This window comes from Microcebus murinus, chromosome 6, assembly GCF_040939455.1.
Source record: "Microcebus murinus isolate Inina chromosome 6, M.murinus_Inina_mat1.0, whole genome shotgun sequence".
NCBI classification, from domain to species: Eukaryota; Metazoa; Chordata; class Mammalia; order Primates; family Cheirogaleidae; genus Microcebus; species Microcebus murinus.
Window position 1 is genome coordinate 89,982,830 of NC_134109.1, and position 27,244 is coordinate 90,010,073.

The 27,244-nt window shown below is 35.9% G+C and overlaps 1 protein-coding gene across 7 annotated transcripts in view; it reads right to left on the reverse strand.

Moving 5' to 3' along the window:
- ATOSA (atos homolog A) overlaps positions 1-27,244 on the reverse strand; it is a 144,456-nt gene that overhangs the window by 30,150 nt on the left and 87,062 nt on the right. For all 7 annotated transcript variants that reach the window (XR_012919778.1, XR_012919777.1, XM_076004382.1 and 4 more), the window contains 3 exons: positions 2,250-2,434; positions 1,053-1,255; positions 638-763 (listed from right to left, as the gene is read on the reverse strand). Coding sequence is in view for 5 of the 7 variants with exons in the window: in XM_076004382.1 (XP_075860497.1) it covers positions 638-763; positions 1,053-1,255; positions 2,250-2,434 (514 nt within the window). In the remaining 2 variants the exon portion in view is untranslated. The remainder of the gene's footprint in view (positions 1-637; positions 764-1,052; positions 1,256-2,249; positions 2,435-27,244) is intronic.

The following is a 27,244-nucleotide window of genomic DNA, read 5'->3' on the forward strand; positions in this document are numbered from 1 at the left end:
CTGAGGTTTACTTTTAGCTATTTTACCGCACATATCGTTCTGATAAAAACCAACATAAGTGGTATAATAGATTATGCTTGGAAGAGATGATCTTTTTTTTAAGAGCACTTGATCACTTAAACTTTAAAGCTCAAGAATGTTATAATTTTAAAATATTGGCAAAACATAAAAAAAAGGACTCTGTATTTACCAGTAAATAAATGGACTCAGCTAATTCTATTGTCCAAGGTGATTCAGAGACACTATCTCATGGCCATCTGCCTAAGAGGGCAATTATTTGTTTAGCCACCTGTATGTTTATATTTTTTAAGATACCAAAAATTAAGACTATCATTATAGAAATTTAGCAGCCTTGAAAATTTTTCCACTTTACAAAGCATTAAATCTATTGGTTCCCCAAAGTAAGCTTAAAAGTCCTCAGAATACTATTCTATACCAAATTTAATGCAACAAGGATAATTCATGTTGATTCAATCTAGATTTCTCTAACCTGTTCTAAGAAAAACCTCAGTAAATTTTATCTATTTATATTTAGAAATGAAGGAAATAATCTATTTAAAAGGTAAAATACCATTCTGTAGCTAACCAATGTGGTTGAATACACACTGTCCCTTTTTTTTGTTTGCCCTAGACATACCTGTAGAGAATATTTCGTGGAATAGCACCATGAGAGACACTCAGCCAAGCACTTAACTGAGAAAAAAACACAAATGAGCGGACAGCCAACAGAAGAGTCTTCTCCTCAATAAATCGATCACCACTCCTAAGGAAAATAACAAAGCATAATCTAAATGTCAGCAAGTGCAAAATGACTGAATTTTAGCAAGGTAGAAGCTGAAATAAACTTATCACTCAGGATGTGTGTGCTTTGAAGAGCACAGGAGTATACTTACCAATGTCACCTGAAGTCATAATTATTAAATATAAGTACTAAATATCTCAATTTTGCTACACAGAGGAATTCAAAGACATGATACATTAAAATAATTTATAGGAATTAATGAAAAATTTGATTTACTAGGAACAACTTCAAACTAAGTTCAACAACTTACTGTCGAGGAACTGGCTCCAAGGTCCATCTTTCTAATAACAATGCATCTTGCTTAATTGCAGGATCATTTAGATCAATTCCTTCTGTGGTGGGCCCATCATCGCTGTAACAGCAGTCTGGTAGTAGCATCACTTCCACCATGATTGGAAGATTATTCTTCCACAACAAAGTGACCTCAGACCTGGTTCGTCTGGCTTGGCGACACTTAGAGAAAATGAATATAAGCAAAATGTCTCAATAACCCACCTAATTTTGTATTTAAATTTGAAAATTGTAAAGTAGACATCTGTATTAGAAATGAGACATCTCTTAGAGAGCTTTGTTCAGGCTTGGCTATTTAGGTTTCACTCATTCTAGAATGCAGGGATTAGTATTGAACATTTATGATATAAATTTTCTTGGGGAGGATATCTTTGCTCTATCTTATGAAATATTAAAAATTTATTTTCATTAAGCACTCAAAATAGACAAGATTTTTTAAAGTTTAAAATTTCAAGCTGGACGTGGTGGCTGACGCTCGTAGTCTCAGCTACTTGCAAGAATTGCTGGTGGGAGAATTGCTTGAGCCCAGGAGTTCAAAGTTGCAGTGAGCTGACAAGCTAAGTGCACTCTAGCCTGGGCAATGGAGCAAGAGCCAATCTCTTTAAAAAAAAAAAATTTTTTTTTGGACTACATTTGAGAAACTAATAAGTAGCAGAAAAATTCTTAATGCACATTATATACTACCTACCCAAATATTTTTAATAGTATTATATAAAAACATTAATATGCTAACAAAAACTATCCTCCCATTAAAAAAAAAAAAGGAATCCAAGAGGGAAATTGGATAATGCAGGGAAAATAATCATAACATCAATTTGCTAAATGAATGAACACAAAATAGGCAAGCTAGGGCTGAGACTTTTAAAAATAAAAAATGCTAAATCATAAGAAAGTCTTAAATGTAGCATATGAGAGGACAGGTATGAAGTTGACTACCTTCCTTCTGATCAGCAAAGCCACTTGCTGTACCTTCAAGAGTCTTGTTTAAGAGCCAAGATTATTAGCTATGGTCCAAGATTAGGATTTTTTTCCTTTATGGTTATGCTCAATTTTATAGTGAAATATGAAGATTATAATTGCAATGTAATAAAGATGACAGAATTTAAACTAGTTTATATAAAAGCTAAATAAAAAGTGTTCAACACAAGATTCTCACCTGGGCCAGCTTGTCACTACATTCATGTTTGGTAGTTACTGGGTAACAAGACTGTGCTGGAGGGCAATGGAAACTTTCCGTTCGACCTTTTATTGAACATTCAGGTGTTCGTCCTTCTGTTATTAGCAAAGCCAAAGAGACCAAGAACTCCTCTGCATCATATTCAAAATACTCATCTAGAGTATCTGGAAGAAAAAAAAAGAAGAAAAGTCCTCACTCTAATGTACTCTTAATAAAAACTCATCTGTTATGCCTAAAATAATTAATGTCATATTCCATATTCAAGTATATTCACTAACAAAGAGTGCAAAGAATAAAAAAGACATAATCAAAATATAGTAAACTCTTGATTCACAAAGTATGCAGAAGTAAAGAGATGATAGATAATTCCAAATTCCAGTTGAACAGCACTAATTAAAATTATGGCATAGTATTATTTTTATGTAAACTTCAGTTAAAATACCTAAGGTTTAGAAATACATTTATCATCCTATAGCTAATTAAATTTGGGTATATCAGTTACAATAATTTTTTCACACAAATCTTCACTAACAGTAAAAAGGGCTAAAAAGTCTTATGTCTTTTTTAGTGATTTTATTGCTATTATTACATATGAGAAAAAGATACAGGTCCAACTGCATGTTTCTCCGTCATCTCCCTTCCTTAACTGGTCCCTTGCTCTCACAGCAGTAATTCTGTGAACATTCTCAGCCAAGAGGTCCTCTCTGCCTTTGCTATACAAGTTTCAAAGGAAGAAATGCTGTAATTATCCAGCAGAAGGAGGTCTACTTTGCAATATATGGAGTGTAATATTTTGGCTATCATACAGTTCCAAATGATTTATAAGTTTTTTTCATGTAGCTGTCATAATTTAAGAATTTCTCACAAGTGCTTTAATTTTTTAAAGAGTTAATTGTAAAAATTAACTTGCTACACAAATTGAGCATTCATGCACAAATCTGCACAATATTCAATTTGTCGAACAGTCTTGAAAAAGTTGCCCGTATCTGTGCCAATTAAGTAATAAATATTTCAAGTGCCTACTGTATCTTATGAGGTGACAGTGAGACAGAGTTGCAATGTATATAGTTCCTGGTTTCTAAATCGTTACGGTTTAGAGATAATTTTAAAAACCGAACAGTACAGCATGGAATGGATCAAAAGAAAATGCAATTTGAATAGAGAATTTATGTAGAAAGTGTACAAAAGGAAGGACTGGAGCCAGATTATGAATAGTCTTGAAGGGTATAATAAAGAGTGCCTATTTCTAGTGTCGGGAAGACTTAGCAGGAAAGGAAAGAGCCTTGAGAGTAAATTTTACTGAAGTGATATTTTAAGGCCTGTTTGGAAAAGTTTCTCTAAAGTGACTATTGCAACATATAAAAATGACAGCCAACACAGTAACTTATTAATGTCAGGCATTGTCAGTTTTAAGTATGTTCTATACATCAACTCATTTAATCCTCAGAGTAGCTCTAGAAAATGAGAACTATTATGTCCATTTATAGACAACTGAAGCATGAAGAGGTTAAGTAACTTGCCCATGATCAGTCAGCTAGGAAGTAGCAAAGTTGAATTTTGAACCTGAATAGTCTGCCTCCAGAATCTGGCTTTTAGTTCTCGTCTTAGGCAATTCATCCAGTTTACCATACATCCCCAACAAAGTTAATAACACATGGATCCTACACTTTAACAATTCTCAGACTACTAAACAATTAAATACACATTACAATGAGCTGGTACAGAGGTTAGCAGTGTGCTGTAAGAGCACAGACGACTGTCAGCCATAGTTGGGGTACATGGCGGAGGATGGTGGTGAAGAAAGCTTCCATAGTAGTGATTTAGGGAAAGTTACTTAACATTTTCCTCTGTTAAATGAAAGTAACCCCTGCCTAGTTACCTGAAAGAGCTTTAGGAAGATCAGGTAGTACAAGGCTTTAACTCTCGAGACTGTCAAGAGCAAACACTGACAGCCTACTTTAAACTGTATGACCACATTTCCCTTTTGCACCAAAGCCCAACTGGATACCTAACCCACATGGGGTTTCTCAGGACAATGGAATTAGGATTCAGAGATGTTAGTTGGTCCCTGCCTGCTATGACTAGAACTGAGGTAATACACACTCAGGAGTTACACAGTGGCCCTAGGCTGCCACAAGAATGGAAGAGCAAAAAGGAAACAAGCTATGACATGAATGAGAGAGATAAGAGACCTTATGGCTACAGAAAGCCAGAAGAAAAGTAGTTGCCTGATTCCTGACATTGTTTCAGTCCCTCATGAGGCCTTTTGAGAATGAACTCTGTATTCTTACTTATCAATTTCTTTAAGCTACTTGAGTGAGTTATTTGTAATCAAAAGCACCTCAACTACTAGGTGAAATGTATTGTTTGGAAATCAGAGAAGTTACTCATCAAAAATAGAAAACACTTGATACTCTGTGAATAAAAATTATTGAGTGCTGTGGGCTTAAGTGTCCACCCCCCCCAACCCACCAATTTAAATGTTAAAGTCCTAATCCCCAATATGACTCTATTTGGAGATAAGACTTTTACCTAGGAGATAGGGTTACATGAGATCATAAAAATGAGGCCTTAATCTGATTGAACTGGGGCTTTAAAAGAGGAAGCGGTCTCCTCTCTTTCTCCCTCCTCCTCGCATAACAAAGGCCACATGAGCACATAGGGAGAGGGCAGCTGTCTACAAGCCAGGAAGAGTCCTCACCAGGACCTGACTATGTGAGCATCCTAAGCTTGGACTTCCAGCCTTCAAACGTGTGAGAAAATAAATTTCTGTTGTTTAAGCCACCAAAATCTATGGTATTTTATGGTAGCCCAATCAGATTAATACATTGAGGAAAATAAAACTTTTCCAAACTGTGATTTTTTTCAAAATTTTAAATAACATTTTTATAATTAAAGGTTACATATTTACTGAGAAATTTATAAAATGTAGAGAATAAAGATAAATAAAAAACTCAATCTCATTATTCAGAGATACCTATTATTAGCCTTACAGTCTTGTTTTAAACATGTATACAACATTTCAAACAAATATAGTTTCACACCATATAGCTTTTAATCTTATTTTCTCATGGAATATTACATAGTCTACGTCTTCTGGTATCATTAAGCAGTCTTTAAAGATGTGAAATTGGCCGGGTGCAGTGGCTCGCACCTGTAATCCTAGCACTCTGGGAGGCTGAGGCGGGTGGATTGCTCGAGGTCAGGAGTTCAAAACCAGCCTGAGCAAGAGCGAGACCCCGTCTCTACTATAAATAGAAAGAAATTAATTGGCCAACTAATATATATAGAAAAAATTAGCCGGGCATGGTGGCGCATGCCTGTAGTCCCAGCTACTCGGGAGGCTGAGGCAGCAGGATCGCTTGAGCCCATGAGTTTGAGGTTGCTGTGAGCTAGGCTGATGCCATGGCACTCACTCTAGCCTGGGCAACAAAGTGAGACTCTGTCTCAAAAAATAAATAAATAAATAGATGTGAAATTCACTTTGTAAGAGAATCCATAATTCTTTGAGATCCACATCTATAGCCCTTTCTATGCAATATGCAATTGGCTGACCACCTCTGCATCATTGCCTTGGGATCAACTATGACTCACCTTCAGGCCTCTAACCAGAGCACCAATTGGTATGATCTCCCGAATACTGTATACCAAAGCCTGGCTAAAAACTCATCATTTCTTTCATCAAACTGTCTTCACTCTTTAACAAGGGTAGCTCTAAAAACTGCCTTTTAAACACTACCACTGAACACGTCGTAAAAGAGCATCTGAGTACTTCTGCTGCTGAGAGAAATACACCAGAGAATTATACCTAGAAAACTACCAGGTGAGATTAGGAAAGGACATACAAAGTGGGCATGGGAATGGGAAGAGTGCCATGAGAGACACATACAGAGAGGTACAGATATCACCAGGACTCCACGACTTGTTATCTTTATGCCTGCAAAACTATAATATATCTCCAAAGTCCCTAGTGGCTAATATACTAGGAATCATCAAGTTTAAATTGACAAAAACTACACTGTTATGAAAAAGTACTTTTAGACTGGGCATGGTGGCTCACACCTGTTACCCAGCACTTTGGGAGGCTGAGGCAGGAGCATCATTTCAGGACTGCTTGAGGCCAGGAGTTTGAGACCAGCCTGGGCAACATAGCAAGACCTCTATTACTGCAAAAAATTAAAAATTTAGTCAGGTGTTCTGATACACACCTGTAGTCCTAGCTACTTGGGAGGCTGAGGCACAAGGATCACTTGAGCCTGAGAGTTTGAGGTTACCATGAGCCATGATTGTGCCACTGCACTCCAGCCTAGACAACAGAGCAAGACCCATGTCTAAATGAATAATTAATTTTAAAAAATCAATTTTGAATGTATTTTTGACTAAAATTTTGTTGCTTTGGTCATTATTTCCCCAGACTGTATAAATTAAACAAACTATAAAACCATGGTTAGAGTTAACAGTTCCTTGGATGATGAACTTAGCAAGAGACTTAAATATGTAATTGACAAATTTGAAACAAAGATTAGAGATAACAGTATTAAATAGTTATCTGTTAATTACCTATGTAACTACTACATAAATATTGCAAAGAATACTATGGATTCTACGATGGTATTGTGAAGCACATAAAATACTACCTAAGTGCAAGTGACTAGATGATGACAACTTTTAGGAATTTGTCCTGAAAAATACCTGCATTTTAACAAATGAGAATATTCAATCATTGTAGTCATCAGAAAAGTTACATGATTAAAATATTTATAATGTCAACATCTAAAATGCCAGAGAGCACAGTTTACTGAAGTAAGAAATATGACTAATAACTGGGAAATATCATGTCAGGCTAAGGAGAATTCAACAGACATAACTTGATATTTTGAAGACGTAGCTTATGCTAGAAATAAAGTTTGATTTTAGAACATCTGAAAACAGTACACTTTTACAAAGACAAAAAATGTTTCAAATCTAGACAAATACGGACTGCTAGACTTACCTTCTAGTTACATATTTTATCATGGAAGAAATATATTTGATCTAATATGAAATACTGAAGATAACAGATATGATGTTATCAATTTTCACAGGCTATGAAGGACAGACCACTGGACACTGGTGATTAATCAATAAAAACATAGTTTGGTGAAGCCTCTAAGATCTCAATGAGAACTGTGCTTGTACCGGAGTCTGACTGGGAGCATGGTCAGAGACACTGCTCTTTAGAGGCATGCTCTTTTGGCTCTTTTAGCCAACTTCTTAAAATTCCCAATCTGTTCTGTCCAACAAGAAAAGCAAGCTATTTAGCCACTGGGAAAACTTAGAACGATTGGAATAATCTATACATGAAATGGACTAACTTGGGAAGTAAATTCTTTGTAACTCAATGTTTTAGGAGAGGCTGATAAACACTTGCCAGGGCATGCTTGAAGAGATTTATACATCAAGTGGGTAGTTGAATTAGACTTGTGCTCAGAGTTTTTTTTAACCCTGAGAGTCTATGAATCTCTGCCATTCAGAAGAAGCTCAGAAAATCCTGAGGAGAGACCAGAACCACTACCTCCTTCTTGAGAGGCCCCAACCAGGATTGCTAATGTCACTAGACCTTTGATTTAGAAGAAAAACCCAGAATAGTTCAGAGTTCTGTCTAAAGGGAATGGAAGAAGAGAGTCTTTCACATAGCTAGGTTGCTATATACTGTTTATTTCTATATCCTGTCAAGGTAGCAGAAAGACTCCAGGCCTCTCATCTCATGGATTACAATGGGAAAAGAGGCCTGGGAACAACCTGGGGGACTGCTAATAAGAAAGTTTATCTAAAAATAATGTTCTTGTAAATTAATGAAGGACAATCTGGTAATATAAGAATTCTCCTTCTATGAATTTATCCATAGGAAACAACAGAACAAGTACACTAAGCCAAATGTTCAAGGATATTTATGAAAATGTTCATGCTAGTTAAAAAAAAAACTGGAATCAACTTAAATGTTCAATATGGGACTAGACTAGTTAAATATACTGTGGTACAGTTATATCTAAAATAATTACATAGATCTACTTTTGACAAGGAAGTATGTCTACAATGTAAGTGAAAACAAGATGTTCAAAAAGAAAGTTATGATCATGTGTTTGTGGAATCACATGAGCACACATATGCATAGAAAGACATACATATATAAAAATATTACAGTCCTATAAAGGAAATACACACGTATACTAAATTGTAAATAAATCATTATTCTCTCACTGGCATTAGATAAACAACTCCTAACTGAAAAATAATGTATAATAAATAAAAGCATTGCCCAGCGTCATGTATTTTTAATTAATTAGAGGTATTACTTTTTGTAACCCCTACTATCTCTTAAAGTAGGTTATGATTTGGTTACTTAATACTGTCATTTGTATTGGCAGACACACAAAGATAAAAGTATACTGGTTCTGGTGTTGAGAAATTGGAACTGAGCAGTTTGAAACACCTTTTCCCCTTCTTTTTTTCCTGATTTTTAAAAACAAGCTTTTAAAAAATTAGGTAAGAACTAGAATCTCATGCTTTTAATTGCAAGAAACATGGATATGAGTCAAGACACCTGAGAATGGATAGTAAGATTTAGTTGAAGAGGTTATGGTCAAAGAATTGGACTCAGTCATGAACTGGGTGTTATCTGAGGAAAAGTAGAAAGAATTGGGCTCTCAGTTAATTTAACTATTATTTAGGTAATAAAATTTCATTTATTCAACAAATGTTTATTATAAAACTACCATGTGTCAGGTGCATTCATAAACACTGGGACTTGGAGCTTATATTCTAATGGTGGCAGAGAAAAGCAAAATAAAATAAAATACTGGATGCTAAATGCTATGCCATAATTATAAAAAGGGTGATATGAGAACAATTATGTGAATGCTTTATAACAAGGGGTCAGGGAGGGCTTTTCTAGGCAGATAACATTTAAACTGAGATCTGAATGACAAGAAGCTAGCCATTCAAAAATTAGGAGAAAGGCCGGGCGCAGTGGCTCACGCCTGTAATCCTAACACTTTGGGAGTCTGAGACGGGCGGATTGCTCGAGGTCAGGAGTTCAAAACCAGCCTGAGCAAGAGTGAGATCCCATCTCTACTATAAATAGAAAGAAATTAATTGGCCAACTAATATATATAGAAAAAAAAATTAGCCGGGCATGGTGGCGAATGCCTGTAGTCCCAGCTACTCGGGAGGCTGAGGCAGCAGGATCACTTGAGCCCAGGAGTTTGAGGTTGCTGTGAGCCAGGCTGACACTACGGCACTCACTGTAACCTGGGCAATAAAGTGAGACTCTGTCTCAAAAAAAAAAAAAAAAAAAATTAGGAGAAAGAACATGTTTGAGCAGTGGCTAAGGTGGTAATGAATGGGTCATGATGCAGGAACTAAAAGATGAGTGAGACTGGGATTACAGTGTGGGAAAAGAGAAAGCTGAAGGAGATGAATTTTAGAAAGGTGGTCAGGGTCAGGGACTAGATCATATAGAATTTTAAAGTTAAGGTGAGGAGTTTAGATTTTACCTAAATGCAATGGAAATCCATTGGAGGGTTTTAACTACCGAAAGGACACAATCTGATCTCCTTTTAAAATGACCACTCTGGCTTCTATGGCAATAGAAGAACAAGGAAGGAGGGGCAGAGCAAGGCAGCCAACCATGGGAGCAAGAAACCTCCCATGATCATCCTTCCGCATGAACACAATTCAGTAACAATCAGCATGTGCAAGCATCTTCAGAAGAACCAAAAATCAGGTAAGCAATCATACTACCTAGTTTTAACATTACATCAAGGAAAGAGAAGAAAAGAGTCTTTCCAAAGGAGAGAGAATCTGTGTGCCTTGGGGGACGAGAGAGTGAAGAGACTGTGGGACTTTGAAATGAAATTCAGGGCCACCAAGGGAACATACCACAGGGTAGAATTCTGCTGGTGCCCACAGAGGGAGTTCTTTGGCCAGCCTGGCCAGAGAGAAATCCTCCACCTCAAAGTGCAAATTCCAGCTAGCCCCACAACTGGCAGACAAACAGCAGCCTGGGGCCTGGACTAAATTCGTAAAGCAGTTGGGCTACAAGGGCTATACAGTCCATGGGCAATTCCTGTGGCTACGTTGGCTCAGAGCCAGTGGACTTGGGATGGATGCACATGACCCAGTGAGACACCAGCAGCTGTGGCCAAGCCAGTGCCTGTGTCACTACCCCCCAACTCCAGATAGTACAGCTCAGGGAGAGTCTTCTTCCACTTAGGGAAAGTAAAGGGAAGAGCTCAGAGGACTTTGATTTGCAATATGGGTACCAGCTCAGCCACAGTAAAATAAACTACCAAGCAGACTTGAGGCCCTTGAGTTCAGGCCTTAGGTCCTGATGGCATTTCTGGACCCACCGTTGACCAGAAGGAAAATGCTCTCTTGAAGGGAAAGACTCATCCTCACAGGATTCTCCATCTGCTAACTAAAGAGTCCTTGGGGCTTTGAATAAACACCAAAGGTAACAAGGCAACAGTCAATACTGGCTATGAGTGAGACTGTGCTGGCTTCAGGTGTGACCTGGGGCTACTGGCCACAAGGGATTGCCCATGTTACTCATTCTACAACTTCAGCAGTCCAGCACAGAAAGTGAGGGTAGAGAGTGAGAGACTTTGCCTGGTAATCCAGGGAATGCTCTTTTATCTTACTCAAGCTCACCAAGGCAGTCTGTGAGTGTCACAGCTTTACTGGGCTTGGGGCACTCCCAATGCTGAGATGGCTGCACAGACCAGAGACTTAGATAACACTCAATTTCCTTTGAGTATCTGATAAGCCTTCTCAAGAAGGATGGGTTAGAACAAGCCCATACTGTGAAGATTAAAATAAATACCTTTCTGACTTCATTTCCTCTTAAAAAAAAACAAAAAGAAAAAGATAAAGTAAAATAAATACCTAACTCTTCAATGCCCAGACATTGACAAACATCTGCAAGCATCAAGAACATCCAGGAAAACATGATCTCATTGAACAAACTAAATAAGGTACCAGTGATCAATCCCAGAATAATGGAGGTATGTGAACTTTCAGACAATTCAAAATAGTTGTCCTGAAAAAGCTCAGTGAACTTCAAGACAACACACTGAAGGATTTCAGAAGCCTATCAGGGACATTTAGCAAAGATTGAAATGATAATAAAAAAATCAAGCAGAAATTCTACAGCTTAAGAAATCAATTGACAAACTGAGAAATGCACCAGTCTCTCAACAGTAGAAGAAGGATTAGTGAGCTTGAAGGCAGCCTATTTGAAAATACATAGGAGAGGAAAAAGAATAAGAATGAAGTACACCTAATAAGAACTAGAAAATAGCCTCAAAAGAACAAATGTAAGAGTTATTGGTCTTAAAGAGGAGGTATACAGAGAGAGAGAGAGAGAGAGAGAGAGAGAGAGAGGGAGGGAGGGAGGGAGGGAGGGAGGGAGACGGAGCGAGGGAGGGAGAGGGAGGGGGAGAGGGACGGGGGGGAGGGGGGGGAGAAAGTTTATTCAAAGCAATAATAATGAAAACTTTCCAAACCTAGAGAGAGATACCAATATTAAGGTATAAGAAGGTCATAGAACACCAAGTAGGTTTAACCCAAACAAGGCTACCTAAAGGCATTTAATAATCAAGCTCCCAAAGTTCATGGATAAAGAAAAGGTTCTATGGGAAGCAAGAAAAAAGAAAATAACAGCATATAAAGGAGCTCTGATATATCTGGCAGCAGACTTCTCAGTGGAAACCTTACAGGCCAGGATAGAGTGGCATGACATATTCAAAGTGCTGAAGGAAAAAAACCTTAACCCTAGAACATTATATCTTACAAACATATCCTTCAAACGTGAAGGAGAAATAAAGACTTTCCCAAACAAAATCTGAGGGAGTTCATCAACACTAGACCTGTCCTATAAGAATTCTTCAATCTTAAAGAAAAGCACATTAATGAACAATAAGAAATCTTCTGAAGGTATACAACTCACTGGCAACAGTAAGGACACAAATACAGAATACTCTGTTGCTAAAATTGTGGTATTATACCACTTATATCTTGGGTAGGAAGATTAAAAGATAAACCTACAAAATAACAACTTTTTGAGAGATAAATAATAAACAAATAATATGGATGAACTAGCATGTTAAAAAGGGAGGGATGGAATTAAAGGGTACTACTATTAGATTTCTCTTTGTTTGTTTGTTTGTAAGCAGAGTTGTCACATTTCAAATAATTGGTTATAAAATGTTTTTTGCAAGCCTCATGGTGACCTCAAATCAAAAAACTTATAACAGACACATAAAAAATAAAAAGCAAGAAATTAATACACACTACCAGAGAAGGAAGGAAGGGAGGGAGGGAGGAAAGGAGGGAGGAAGGAAGGGAGGACCACAAAACAACTAGAAATCAAATAACAACATGGCAGTATTAAGTCCTTACCTATCAATAATGACACTGAATGTGAATGGACTAACCTCTCCAATCAAAACACACAGAGTGGCCAAATGGATGGAAAAACAAGAGCTAACTATATGTTGTTTGCAAGAAACACACTTCACCTATAAAAACACATGTAGACTGAAAATAAAGGGATGGAAAAAGATATTCCATGCAAATAGAAACCAAAAAAGAAGAGGAGTAGCTATACTTAGATAAAATAGATTTCAAGACAAAAACTGTAGAAAGTGACAAAGAACGTTATTATATAAAGGGGTCAATTCAGCAGGAAGATATAACAATTCTAAATATATATGCACCCAACACTGGAGCACCCAGATGTATAAAGTAAATATTATCAGAGCTAAACAGAGAGATACCCCAATACAATAATCCTTGGAGATTTCAACACTCCACTTTCAGCATTGGATAGATCATCCAGACAGAAAATCAACAACGAAATATTAGACTTAAACTGAACTACAGAACAAATGGACCTGATAGATATTTACAGAACGTTTCATCCAATAGCTATAGAATTCATGTTCTTCTCCTTGGCTTATGGATCATTCTCCAGGATAGAACACATGTTAGGCCTCAAAACAAGTTTAAAAACATTTTTTTAATGAAATCATAGCAAGTATTTTCTCAAACCATAATGAAGTAAAACTAGAAATCATTAACAAGAGGAACATTAGAAAACAAACACACAGAAATTAAACAGTATGTTCCTGAATGACCAGGGGGTATATGAAGAGATTAAGAAGGAAATTTAAAAGTTCACAAAACAAATGAAAATAAAAACATAACATACTAAAACCTGTGGGGTATAGCCAAAGCAGTAATAAGAGAAAAGTTTATAGCAATAAATGCCTACATCAAGAAAGCAGAAAATCTTCAAATAAAGAACCTGGCGATGCATTTCAAAGAACTAGAAAAACAAGAGCAAACCAAACTCATAATTAGTAGAGGAAAAGAAATGAAGATCAGAGGAGAAATAAATGAAGTTGAAATAAAATAATTACAAAAGATCAATGAAACAAAAAGTTGTTTTTTTTAAAAAGATAAACAAAATCGACACGTTTAGCCAGAGTAAGAAAAAAAGAGAGAAGACCCACATAAATAAAATCAGATATGAAAAAGGAAACATTACAACTGATACAAAGGATCATGAGAAATTATTATGAGCAAATATATGCCAATAAATTGGAAAGCCTACAAGAAATGGATAAATTCACAGACACATACAACCTACCAAGATTGAACCAGGAAGAAATCCAAAATGTGAATAATCCAATAACAAGTAACAAGATAGAAGCAGTAATAAAAAGTTTCCCATCAAAGAAAAGCACAGGACCAGATGTCTTCACTGCTGAGTTCTACTAAGCATTCAAAGAAGAATACCAATTCTGCTAGAACTATTCCAAAAATATCAAGGAGGGGGGCATACTCCCAAATTCATTCTGTGAGGCCTGTATCACCCTGATACCAAAATCAGACAAAGACACAACAAAAAAAGAAAACTATAGGCCAACATCCCTGATGAATGTAGATACAAAAACCCTCAACAAAATACTACCAAACCAAATTCAACAACACACTAAAAAGATTATTCATCATGATCAAGTGGGATTCATCCTAGGGATGCAAGGATGATTAAAACATATGCAAATCAAAAATGTTATCAACAGAACAAAGGAAAAAGCCATATGATCATTTCAATTGATACTAAAAAAGCATTTGATAAAATTCAGCATCACTTCATGATTAAAAAAATCTCAAAAAATTGGGTATAGAAGGAACTTACCTAAACATGACAAAAAGCCATATATGACAGACTCACAGCTAGTATCATACTGAATGGAGAAAAATTGAAAGCCTTTCCACTAAGATCTAGAACAAGACAAGCAAGCCCATTTTTACCCCTCTTATTCAACATAGTACTTGAAGTTCTAGTTAGAGCATCAGATAAGAGAGAGAAATAAAGGGCATCCAAATCAGAAAGAAAGAAGTCAAATTATTCTTGTTTGCAGATGATAAGATCTTATATCCAGAGAAACCTAAAGACTCCAAAAAACTATTAAAACTGATAAACAAATTCAGTAAAGTTGCAGGACACATAATGAAAATATAAACACCAGTAGCATTTCTACATGCCAACAGTAAATCTAAAAAAGAAACCAAGAAAGTAATCTCATTTACAATAGCTACATATTAAATAAAATACGAATAAACTTAACCAAGACATGAAAGATCTCTATAATAAAAACCATAAAACACTGATGAAAGAAGTTGAAGATGACACACAAAAAATGAAAGATATTCCATGATCATGGATTGGAGGAATCAATATTATTAAAATGTCCATACTACCCAAAGCAATCTACAGATTCAATGCAATCCCCATCAACATACCAATGATATTCTTTGCAAAAATAGAAAAAAATAATCCTAAAATTTATATGGAACCACAAAAGACCCAGAATAGTCAAAGTCCTCTGAGCAAAAAGAGTAACACTGGAAGAATCACATTACCTGACTTCAAATTATACTAGAGAGCTTAGCAACCAAAACAGCATGGTACTGGCATAAAAACAGACACATAGACCAATGGAACAGAATAGAGAACCCAGATATGAATCTATACATCTTTAGTGAACTTACAAAGGTGCCAAGAACATACAGTGGGGAAAGGACAGTCTCTTCAATAAGTGCTGCTGGGGAAATTAGATATCTGTATGCCGAAGACTGAAACTAGAACCTTATCTCTAGCCATGTAAAAAAAAAAATCAAATAGAAATGGACTGAAGACTTAAATCTGAGACCTGAAACTATGAAACTACTAAAAGAAAACATTCAGGAAATGCTTCAGGACATTGGTCTCAGCGAGGACTTCTTGAGTAATACATCCAAAGCACAGGCAACAAAAGCAAAATCAGACAAATGGGATCACATCAAGCTAAAAAGGTTCTTCACAGCAAAGGGAACAATCAACAAAGTGTAGGGGCAAACCACAGAATGGGAGAAAAGTATTTGCAAACTACCCATCTGACAAGAGATAATAGTTAGAATATATAAGGAGCTCCAATAACTGGATAGGAAAAAAATCAAGTAATTTGATTAAAAAAATGGGCAAAGGATCTGAATAGACATTTCTTAAAAGACATACAAATGGCCAAAAGCTATATGAAAAATGCTTAACCTAATTAGTCATCGGAGAAATGCAAATCAAAACTACAATGAGATACCATCTCACTCCAGTATTAAAATGGCTTTTATCAAAAAGACAGGCAATAATGAATGCTGGCCAAAGATGGGAATTCAGTATATTGAAAAGATATCTGCACTCCCATGTTTATTGCAGCCCTATTCACAATAGCCAAGATGTGGAATCAACTTAAGTGTCCATCAATGAGTGAATGGATAAAGAAATTATGGTACATATATACAATGAAATATTATATAACCACAAAAAAAACCCCCACAAAATCCTGACATTTGAAACAACATGGATGGAACTCGAGAACATTATGTTAAATGAAATAAGTCAAGCACAGAAAGACAAATCGTGCATGTTCTTATTCATATGTGGGAGCTACATATTTTTAAAAACAATTGATCTGATGAAGACAGAGTAGAATGATAGTTACCAGAGGCTGGGAAGGGTAGTGGGGAAGTGGGGATAAAGTGGGAATGGTTAATGGGTACAAAAAATATAGTTATATAGCATGAACAATATTTGATAGCACAACAAAGTGACTATAATGAACAATAAGTTAGGGTACACTTTTAAATAACTACAAGAGTGGAATTGGAATGTTCCTAACACAAAGAAATATTAAGTATCTGAGGTGATGGATACCTCAATTACTCTGATTTGATTAATTCACATTGTATGCCTGTATCAAAATATCATATGTACCCTCTAAAGATATACTATTATGTACCCATATTAATTAAAAATAAAAAATTATGAATAAAAAAAGAATAGGGGAAAAAGAATCAAAGTAGGTATACTAATTAAGAGGTTACTATAGTTGTCCAAGGTTGGAGGTATAGTTTGGGGATCACTGGCATGTGGATAGTATTTAGAGTCAAGAGTTACTGAGAGCCGGGCGCGGTGGCTCACCCCTGTAATCCTAGCACTCTGGGAGGCCGAGGTGGGCGGATTGCTCAAGGTCAGGAGTTCAAAACCAGCCTGAGCGAGACCCCGTCTCTACCATAAAAATAGAAAGAAATTAATTGGCCAACTAATATATATAATATAAAAATCAGCCGGGCATGGTGGCTCGTGCCTGTAGTCCCAGCTACTCGGGAGGCTGAGGCAGGAGGATCACTTGAGCCCAGGAGTTTGAGGTTGCTGTGAGCTAGGCTGATGCCACAGCACTCACTCTAGCCTAGGCAAGAAAGCGAGACTCTGTCTCAAAAAAAAAAAAAAAAAAGAGTTACTGAGAGAAATCTGTAGATAATGAAGAGCAGGGAACTCATGATAGAGCCCTGGAGCACTCCACCAAGTAGAAGTCTGGTAGAAGATGATGAACCAGCAAACGTAGCTGTCAGGAATAGTATAATGGAAGCCACACCAAAATAAATAAATAAATAAATAAATTCAAGAAGAAGTGTATGGTTAATGGTCTCAAACACTGGTGGGTGACATTTAATAAAATATAAACAAACAAGAGACCAATGGGTTTGACAATAAAAAAGTCATTGGTGACCTTGACAACAGGAAGCTCAGTAGATAGTGATGATAGAAGATTAGACAGATGTGATATATGTTGTCAATTATTCTGAAGAGTATGACAAATATAAAATTTTACTTTTTTAGACCTCTCTTAACACATGGCCATTCATGTATCACAATAGTCTTTTCTAGAAAAGTATTAAATATGCAATATTACTCATACAGATTTATAAATCCTGAAATAAGAACAAAAGTAGTTCCAATGGCTTCCCTTTCTAAGTTTATGACATAGGCGATAGGAAATTGTCCTTCTTTATGATTCTGAAATTCAGTCACTAAATCTTACTAATTTATTCTTTTAAAATTTTCCTGGAATTTAACTCTTGTATCTCAAGCATGTTCTTATTACTTTATACCTGAAGTACTGCATCAATCTCCTAGCTATTGTCTAGGATTCTAGGCTTATTTTATCAATCTCGCATCCTAATGCAGATCAATAATCTTCCTGAAAGCTATTCCATCACAATCTTCATAGCTCAAAGTTTTTGTTGTCATTACTGTTTTATTTATCGGCTCCCCTATTGCCTATTGAACCCAGTGTAAACTCTTAAGCCTGAAATTAGAGCCAGGGCCACCACATAGAGCCAGCTTCTCTGGCTCTGCATTGCCAGATTCTGATGTGAATGCTGCCTTCTGGAGTTACACACTAAGGTGTTCATACTTAAGATCCCTTATTAACTGTCTCCACCTTGCTTCTCCAGCTCATCTTTTACTGCTCCCTATGTGGTCTCTCTGTTCCAGTCAAACTGCTGTCTATACAACGCTCTACTCATTTTCCACCTTGTGCTGTTGCTCATTTTTTTTTTTTAACCTATCAAGTATGCGTTTCTCCTCTCACTTCCACCAACTCAGAGCTTTCCAGACTCCTTATCTTTCCCATGAAAGAGTCTACGTCTTTCCACACTGATCTTTATTCTTCCCCAGAATTTACGTAAGCCATCTAGGCTATAAATGGTTGCTGCAGGATGCTGGCACACAATCCTAAGGTCATGAATTTCACCACTGCATGGGTAAATTTCACTGTGTTCCATGGACAGACTGTACTGCTAATTTCAGCCAACCTTTTCCAAAACTTGGGAAAATAAACAAATGTGACCATGAAAAGGAAAGGAAAAATTCAGCATCATCTTGACAACTCTATAGTTACACCAACCTATCCATTTCTTTGTAATAATTTTCTTAACATTTCATGGATGTAGAGCTATTAATGGGTTAAATTCCACAATCACTAAAATATTTTTGTCTTCTCATTTACATGCTCCTACCTCAAAGGAATGTGCTATGTGTTTGTGTTTTAAGTTAGAATTGTAAAGGATCTTAGAAATCATCTAACCTAACTACCTTACTCCTGGATGAGGAAATTAAGGTAAAAACACATCAACGTTTTTGCTTAAAGTTGTATACTGTAAACTAGAATCCAGGTTTCTTGATTCCTAGTGCAACTCATTTTATATCCCATGAAAAGTCTCTAAGCAGAGAATAAGAAGCAAAAGGTTGACTTTAGTGGCAAGTGTAAAATATAGAGGCTATGGCTATAAATGAAAGAGCAATTTTATATGTTTATTATTATCTTATTTATAACAGTTTATAAAATAAATTTCTATTAGAAATTTACATATTACTATTTCTCACAGAATAGTATCTTCAAATATAAAAATATTTTTTATTTTGGTGTTATTAACCAACAACAAAATTTAAAATAAATTTTTAAAAATCCTCTGCACTCTATTATGAAAAACATAAGTGATCTGTAAACAAACTTATCACAGACTGACTGTTAAAAGCAACTTTCCGGACTTGAGTGTGGTTTGTTTAAATTCAACCAAATATCTCTGCTCTATATCTACAATAACCACCAAAATTCAAAATTATTTCACTAAATAAAGCACTACAATATCAATAGATGCCATCTGAAAAATCAAGTTGTGTATTTTTATAATAATCTAGCTCTTTGAAAAGTGGCTATAAATTTTCTGTCACATAATCCACACATCCCATTAAACAAAGACAGTCCCCATCAACTTGAGCTATGAAGAGTTTTATCAAGTGATTCCTATTTTAATGCTCATGATGTAGCACAGAGTAGTCCTTAAGAGCAAAAGTCTGAGGGCAGGCAGCCAGTCCTGCCACTTGCAAGTTGTTTGGCATTGCACAAGTTACACAACATCTCTTTGCCTCAGTTTTTTTCACCTAATTAAAATAGGGATAACAATAGTATCAACTTTCAGAGGGCAGTTACAACTATTGAGTTATTATTTCTAAAATTTTTGGAATACTTCCTGCCACATAGTAACCACTATATAAGTGCTTATTAAATTTAAAATAAAAATAAATGCTTTGACATAGGTCTTTCCCGATTTTACAAATGAGAACACTAAATTTTAAAATCATTTGCCAAAGGTCACACACATTATCAGTAATTGGAGAAGCATACTGAAGCCTGCTTTCCAATACCAATAGTTCTTAATAATTCTCAATTACAGCAGCTCATACTTATCTTTATTTCAGACAAAAATGACTCAGAAGGTACCCTCCCCCTTCTTGGGGCATAGATTCTAGAAAGCTCTTTAGACAGATATGTTTTCAAGGATTCCTGGTATTAAAAGAATTTGGACAGTTATTCCTTTTTTCCTTATCCTTATGTTTCCCATTTTAAAGCTCTCAATTTAGATATTATGGGAAAAGCCTCGATCATGTAATTCCACAAAGAACAAAAGGATATCCCACCTAGAAATATTATCCTCATAATGCTTGATAAAACTGTACAATTACATCTGCTTATAAATAAAGTGTTTTGATGTTTTGTTTTGTGCATTTAAAAACATGTAGAGTTAATTAGAACCAAGCTTGGAACCTTTACCATCAAAGAAAAATAAGCAGCTTCTGCGGGTAAAATGACAAGGGAAAGTTAAAAGAGAGAAAGGCAGGCTAAGTGTTGGCTTTTGTGTAGAATTCAGGAATTAAAGGAACCTTCAAGGGCATGTATTTTCATTAATTTATTAAGTGAGGAAATTGAATTTTAAACAGGTAAAGTGACTTGCTCAGCACACAAAGCAACATAATAGTAAAGAGAGGCCCTAAACCTAGGTCTCCTGTGTATGGAAAATTTCAAAAATTTGGGTACTTATTTTCAAGACTTATTCAGTATGCCAAACTCTATCCCTGCTACTAGCCTAATTCCAATTCTGGCACAGGGAAGAATCAGCCAGAATCTCCATCATGATGGAGACTGTGGAGAACATGGAGCTTTTACATATTTGCTGATTTAGTATCAAGGTCATTCTTATTGCTCATTCTGTATCAGTTATTCAGCTTGAGCTAGGATTTTGGCGCTTCCTATAAAATATCTTGGTGTCTGATTCCCAAACCCAGTTTTCCTATGAATTTTAAATGGACTTTCCAATTCACTATTCTGCTTTTCTGCCAGAATGCTCTTTGTTTCTCTGCTCATGCAATGCCTCTGAATCCTATTTTTGTCAATGAAATACTGGGTATTTACCTAGATTACTTAAAATAGTAGTTGTGTTGGCTGAGCGCGGTAGCTCACGCCTGTAATCCTAGCAATCTGGGAGGCTGAAGTGGGCAGACCGCTCAAGGTCAGGCGTTTGAAACCAGCCTGGGCAAGAGCAAGATCCCCATCTCTACTAAAAATAGAAAGAAATTAATTGGACGACTAAGAATATATAGAAAACATTTGCCGGGCATGGTGGCGCATGCCTGTAGTCCCAGCTTCTTGGGAGGCTGAGGCAGAAGGATTGCTTGAGCCCAGGAATTTGAGGTTGCTGTGAGTTCGGCTGATGCCACAGCACTCTAGCCCAGGCAACAGAGTGAGACTCTGTCTCAAAAAAAAAAAGCAAAGAAAGAAATATTAGTTGTGATTCTTCAATGTCTACTGCATCTGATATAGACTCTTATCTGCCATGGCCACCCAAATTCTAAACCTGCCACTTTGAAAGTTACAAAAGAAGAGTTAGCTGTAAGTTAGAAAATACCCAAGGTGGAAGAGAAGGAAGGGAAGAAGTGGGGGTGGGGGGGAGCAGCTTAACTAAAGAGTACATTGTTACAAATTGCATAATTTTAAATGGAGATATTGAAAATCTGCCAAATTCTATTGCCTGATTTCTGTTAAATTCCAAGTCAGGTGGGAAGCAAATGCAGAGAGAGATCCTCTCATAAGCTTCATGTCTTCCCACTGCAATCGTTACACTATTGTAACAGCCTAGTTGCATCTAACTCACTGTAAACTATGGGCGCAGGGGCTAGGTCCAACATATTCATTATTCTATTAACAGTGCCTAGGACAGTGCCTTACATGTAGAAAGTGTTCAACAAATACATAAGCAAAATGAAAGCAGGTATAAGTGAAAGGCATTGGCAGTTATAGATCAACTTTAGATCTATGTTGAAGTATGACCAACTGTATAATATCAGAAGAATCCGACATTACAGGACAGGCAAACTCAAGATTATTAGCTCCTATACTAAGGGGGGGAAATGACAGATTGAAGGTGTTCAGAACATCAGGCAATGCACAAGAAATTTTTAACTTTTATCTTATTAAAATTTTTTAAAACAAATTTACTGACACTGATTTTAATAAAGAGTTGTTAACACATACACATGCACACAAAACACTGAAATGGTTATATTACTGAGAGTTTCTGGGCCTCAGCCATCAGGGTCAAGAAAATGTATTTCCTTAATTATGTCACTTAATAAGCCAATTCTGCCATCTGATAGTGTCTTCTATAAAATGCTGAAAATTAGGTCCCTTTCAAACTAATTTTGAGAGGCAAGCTCACAGATTTCATCACAGTAAGTATCACAGAAGCCAAAGGAAAAGCTTAGGCTAATTCTCTAATCACCAATTCTCTATTGCTAATGATTAGGACCAATTACTATCACCAATGGAAATAAAAGAAGGCAGGCAGGCTTAGTGACTTGACATGTGTAGGAATCAGGAATTTTCAATGATCTAAAATGTCTCTCAAATTTTCTAATCCTATTGCTCATGTCCATAGACATTCTGCCAGGCCCAGAATTTTGTATATTGTATGTTATATATATTTTTATGTCTATGAAAAATATATTACTTAATATATAAAACTCACACAAACATGATTGTGAACAAAATCAGTATAAAATATTCAGTGAATAATTTTAGATATTTAAAGAGTAATAGTATTTTATAAAGCTCTTTGAGCTTCTTGAAACAAAGAATCTAAGTATACTAGCACTCTGGGAGGCCGAGGCGGGCGGATTGCTCAAGGTCAGGAGTTCAAAACCAGCCTGAGCGAGACTCCGTCTCTACCATAAAAATAGAAAGAAATTAATTGGCCAACTAATATATATATATAAAAAATCAGCCGGGCATGGTGGCTTGTGCCTGTAGTCCCAGCTACTCGGGAGGCTGAGGCAGGAGGATCGCTTGAGCCCAGGAGTTTGAGGTTGCTGTGAGCTAGGCTGACGCCACGGCACTCACTCTAGCCTAGGCAAGAAAGCGAGACTCTGTCTCAAAAAAAAAAAAAAAAAAAAAAAGAATCTAAGTATAATGTCAAAAGCCAAATTATTTCTAGTTCTAAGACTGAAAAAGAATCTAAGAATTCTGAAAATATAAAAGGTGCTCCTTGATATGAGTTATGCCAGGCCTTGTGTATTCAGAACTCAGGGCACACTGATTTCCTGTTATGCCCTCTAGGTTACTTAAAACTAAGTAATAAAATTAGTACTAACTCCTTCCCCACCTTAGCAAATATTGCAAAATGTAAAACAGAAGTTAGCTGTCAATTTGAATTTGTTGCCATAACTATTTACTACAGTAATTTAAAAACATACAATCCTATGTAGTTTTTAAAAAACACTGACCTAGATACAGCAAAACTTTTTAAAAAGCATATATTTAATGTCATTTAAACTGCTCAAATGATTATATTATAAATAGATTAAAAGCTTATGTGACAGAGAAATGTAATATGGCATTTGTGATTACTATTTACATGGCTTTTATTAAAATAATTTTAACCATTTAAGGTTAAAATTGAAGGTATAACACAAAGAATAACTCTTTTAATAGTATTACAATACTTAGTGACTTCATCAGAAAATTTCAATCTATTTTATACCACTACTTATTGTTCACCCCCTTGTTAATAAATGACATTTTCTAGGCTACAAAAGTATAAATAGAGTGAATCTGAGCTTAAGGAAGGTAAATTTTCTACTTCATGCAATCTTGAAAAGCCACTCTCTTCCCAGAGGACTATAATTGGCTGCCTTAATAGACACCTTCCCTTACCAACCTGAATTCTTAATAACAGAAAGCCTTCAACATACAAGTGCCATTCACGTTCCCCTCCTGGCTGCTCAACAACTCAACCATAGTTATTTGTGTGGAGGTAAAAGTTTTTTGTTTTTCGTTTTTTTTTGTTTTTTTTTAAATTAAAGACTATCATTTTAGGGCAGTTTCAGGTTCACAGCAAAATCAAGTGGCAGGTGTGGGGATTTCCCATATACCTTCCCTCCCTACACATCTCCTTCCCCATTATGAACATAACCCACCAGAGTGGTATATTTGTTAAAACTGATGCATCTACATTGACACGTCATTATGACTCAAAGTCCACAGTTTAGAACTCACTCTCGGTGTCACACATTCTATGGGTTTGGACAAATGTGTAATGACATGTATCCACCATTATGTATCATACAAAATACTTCCACTGCCCTAAAAATGCTCAGTAGAGCTCAGAGTATTTTTAAGAAGACAACCAGAAAAAAATATAAGCATAAGTAACTAAGAATTGAAATCAAAATAGGGGGGTGGGTGGTGGGGAGAAGGAGCAAGAAGAAACAAATCAAACAGGAAACAACAAAGAGCAGGAAAATAAGAAGGGAAAAAATATTTAAAAGGAAAATAAATAAAGTGGAGTAAGAGTAGGAAGTTGAACAGATTGTCAGGGGGAAGACTTAAGGAAATTCATTACTGTACTTGGTTTCCTATGTGTTCCACAGGCTCTTTTCAAACTCCCATCTTTTAAACATCCCAAAGTAGGCCTCCCTGTTTTCTCACACATGTTCTAGAAACCCTATAAAGGGAGCTCCATACTTCTAAAAACAATTGTTCTACAATTTGTTTTTCAAATTGGTTGCTGAGAGTTGAGAGCACTTGTCTTTATTAAACCATAGGCACTACGAAGGGTCCTGAGGTGAAGTACTACATTGAAGGCACCACAGAGACTGAGAAGGCAAACCAAAAACATGGGGAAAATAATTGCAATATAATTTACTGACAAAAGATGAATATCTACAATATTTTACTTAAGAATCCTTAAAGGGTATGAATATAAGATGTTCAACCTATTTAACCCCCACAAAACGGAAATTAAAACCACAATGAAATACCATTTCACACTCACCAGGCTTAGGGGGAGGCAGGGGTTGTCTGACAAAATAAGTGTTAGAAAAGGTGTAGAGAAACAGAAATATGCTCATATGCTGCTAGTAAAAGTACACAATGGTACAAATACTCTGAAAAATAATCTGGCATTACCTAGCAAAGAAGGACATATTCTATAACTCAATTACTGAGTAGGTAAATAACTCAGAGAAAATTTTGTACATGTACATCAGGAGACCAATATAAGAATGTTCAAAGAAACATTGTGTACAGACCAAAAATCCTGTACAAAACAAGTGTTTATCACTCATAAAATAAAGAGTGGTATAGTCATATAATAGGATATAACAACAGTGAGTAAATATAATACAAGAATAAATTATAGCTACACACAGGTTTTAGAAGACTATAGAATGATTCTATTCACATAAAGGTTTAAAAACAAGCTATACTAAACATGCTTTATGGCTACATATGTGATAAAACTATTTAAAAAAGAATAATCAACACAAAAATCCAGAACAGTGGCTATTTCGAGTATGACTGATGGAGATGTAATTGAGAGAGGCACACCAGAGTCAGCATACAAGGTACTGATAATGTTTTGCTTCTTAAGCTGGGTAGCAGCTGCATGGAAGATGATTTTATTACACTCATAACTGTCTTTAATGTATATACTCTTTGCATGTATGATGTGCTTCATAATTAAAAAGAATTTTAACTTACTACATTGTCTCATATATGATAAAAATAAAGCTTTTTATTTTTTATTTATTTATTTTTTTGAGACAGTCTCACTTTGTTGCCCTGGCTAGAGTGAGTGCCGTGGCGTCAGCCTAGCTCACAGCAACCTCAAACTCCTGGGCTCGAGCAATCCTTCTGCCTCAGCCTCCCAAGTAGCTGGGACTACAGGCATGTACCACCATGCCCAGCTAATTTTTTGTATATATGTTTTTAGTTGGTCAATTAATTTCTTTCTATTTTTAGTAGAGATGAGATTGGCTCAGGCTGGTTTTGAACTCCTGACCTCGAGCAATCCGCCCGCCTCGGCCTTCCAGAGTGCTAGGATTACAGGTGTGAGCCACCACGCCTGGCCAAAAATAAAGCTTTTTAAAATTTCAGCATACATGTGGAAAACTGAAGTCTGGGAATTCTGTACTAGAGCTCACTCTCTCTCAGGTCTCATTATCTGTAAGGCGGTACTAGCTAGCAAAAAATAAGCACTATGCTGGGTTTCACAAGGCCCACATCCTCCCATATTAACCTCTTTTGTTCTAGGGGTTTTTTTTAAACTATGATCAGATTACACTGCTTCTAAAAAAAAATCCCTTCTAACTTTAAGATTGAGTTGATGAAAATATTAATGTGCAAAATCATGGTATAAAATAAAGAGAAAAAAGACTACTCAATTTATATTGTTTAAATTCCATAGGACACAAAGCAGATAAATCCAAATAATAAGGCAAATATCTATGACTAATTTGCCATATATAATTTCTAGAAAGAATTTCACTTATTTATGTAAGAATCAAGTTTTCAAGCAAGAAACATATCTTGAATAGAACACCAAAACTGAAAGCTACTATTTATGAAAAATTAGAAGGTTTCCTTGTTGGTTGGAAAAGTAACTAAAATGTTCTAAAACACAATGCTGATCCAAGAAATTACATGGCTCAAAATCTTTTCTTTGGTATTGAATAGGCAGGCCTTTGCTTTTGCATTAACACAATATTTGCTTTGGGGCTAAGTAAATGTCACTAAATATGGAATAGATGCAGCCTATGACAAAGCTGTACAACTACCACTTGCTTCCCCAAGGTATTGTTTGCATTTTATAAAACAGTCCTCTAGAAGTCAGGACTCTTTTGTGGCAGAATTTAAACCCATTTTATTAGCAAGTTAATTCTTACAAACTATACAATTATTTAATATGGCTATTACCTGCCTGGCCCCTGTAAACTGCATAAAAGCAGATATTTTGGTCAATTCTGTTGACTGACACAGCCTTAATACCCACTAACTATGACTGGCACATAATAGGCATACAGAAATATTTGTGGAAATAGTTATTTAATTCTACATTGTGAAGAAGCTAATTATATCAAGCAATACACCCAGCCAAGAACTGTAACAATATTTCTTAAATAACTTTCCCTTCATTATGGGAAGTTAGCTGTATATCCACTGATGAAGAACATCTTAAAGTAGAAAAAAGCAATTTTATCTGCTTTTTAGGTCATGATAGTATTCAAAAGTTACAGTGCCTCAATTTAGTGAGCATAAAATATTGACTATAATTTAAGCAAGTAGTTCTCTTAAACCTATTTCTTTAAAAAGAGATGATCTGTTGTTTAAGAACTCTATTGCTTATAATAATTTCTTCTGTTGGTATTATAT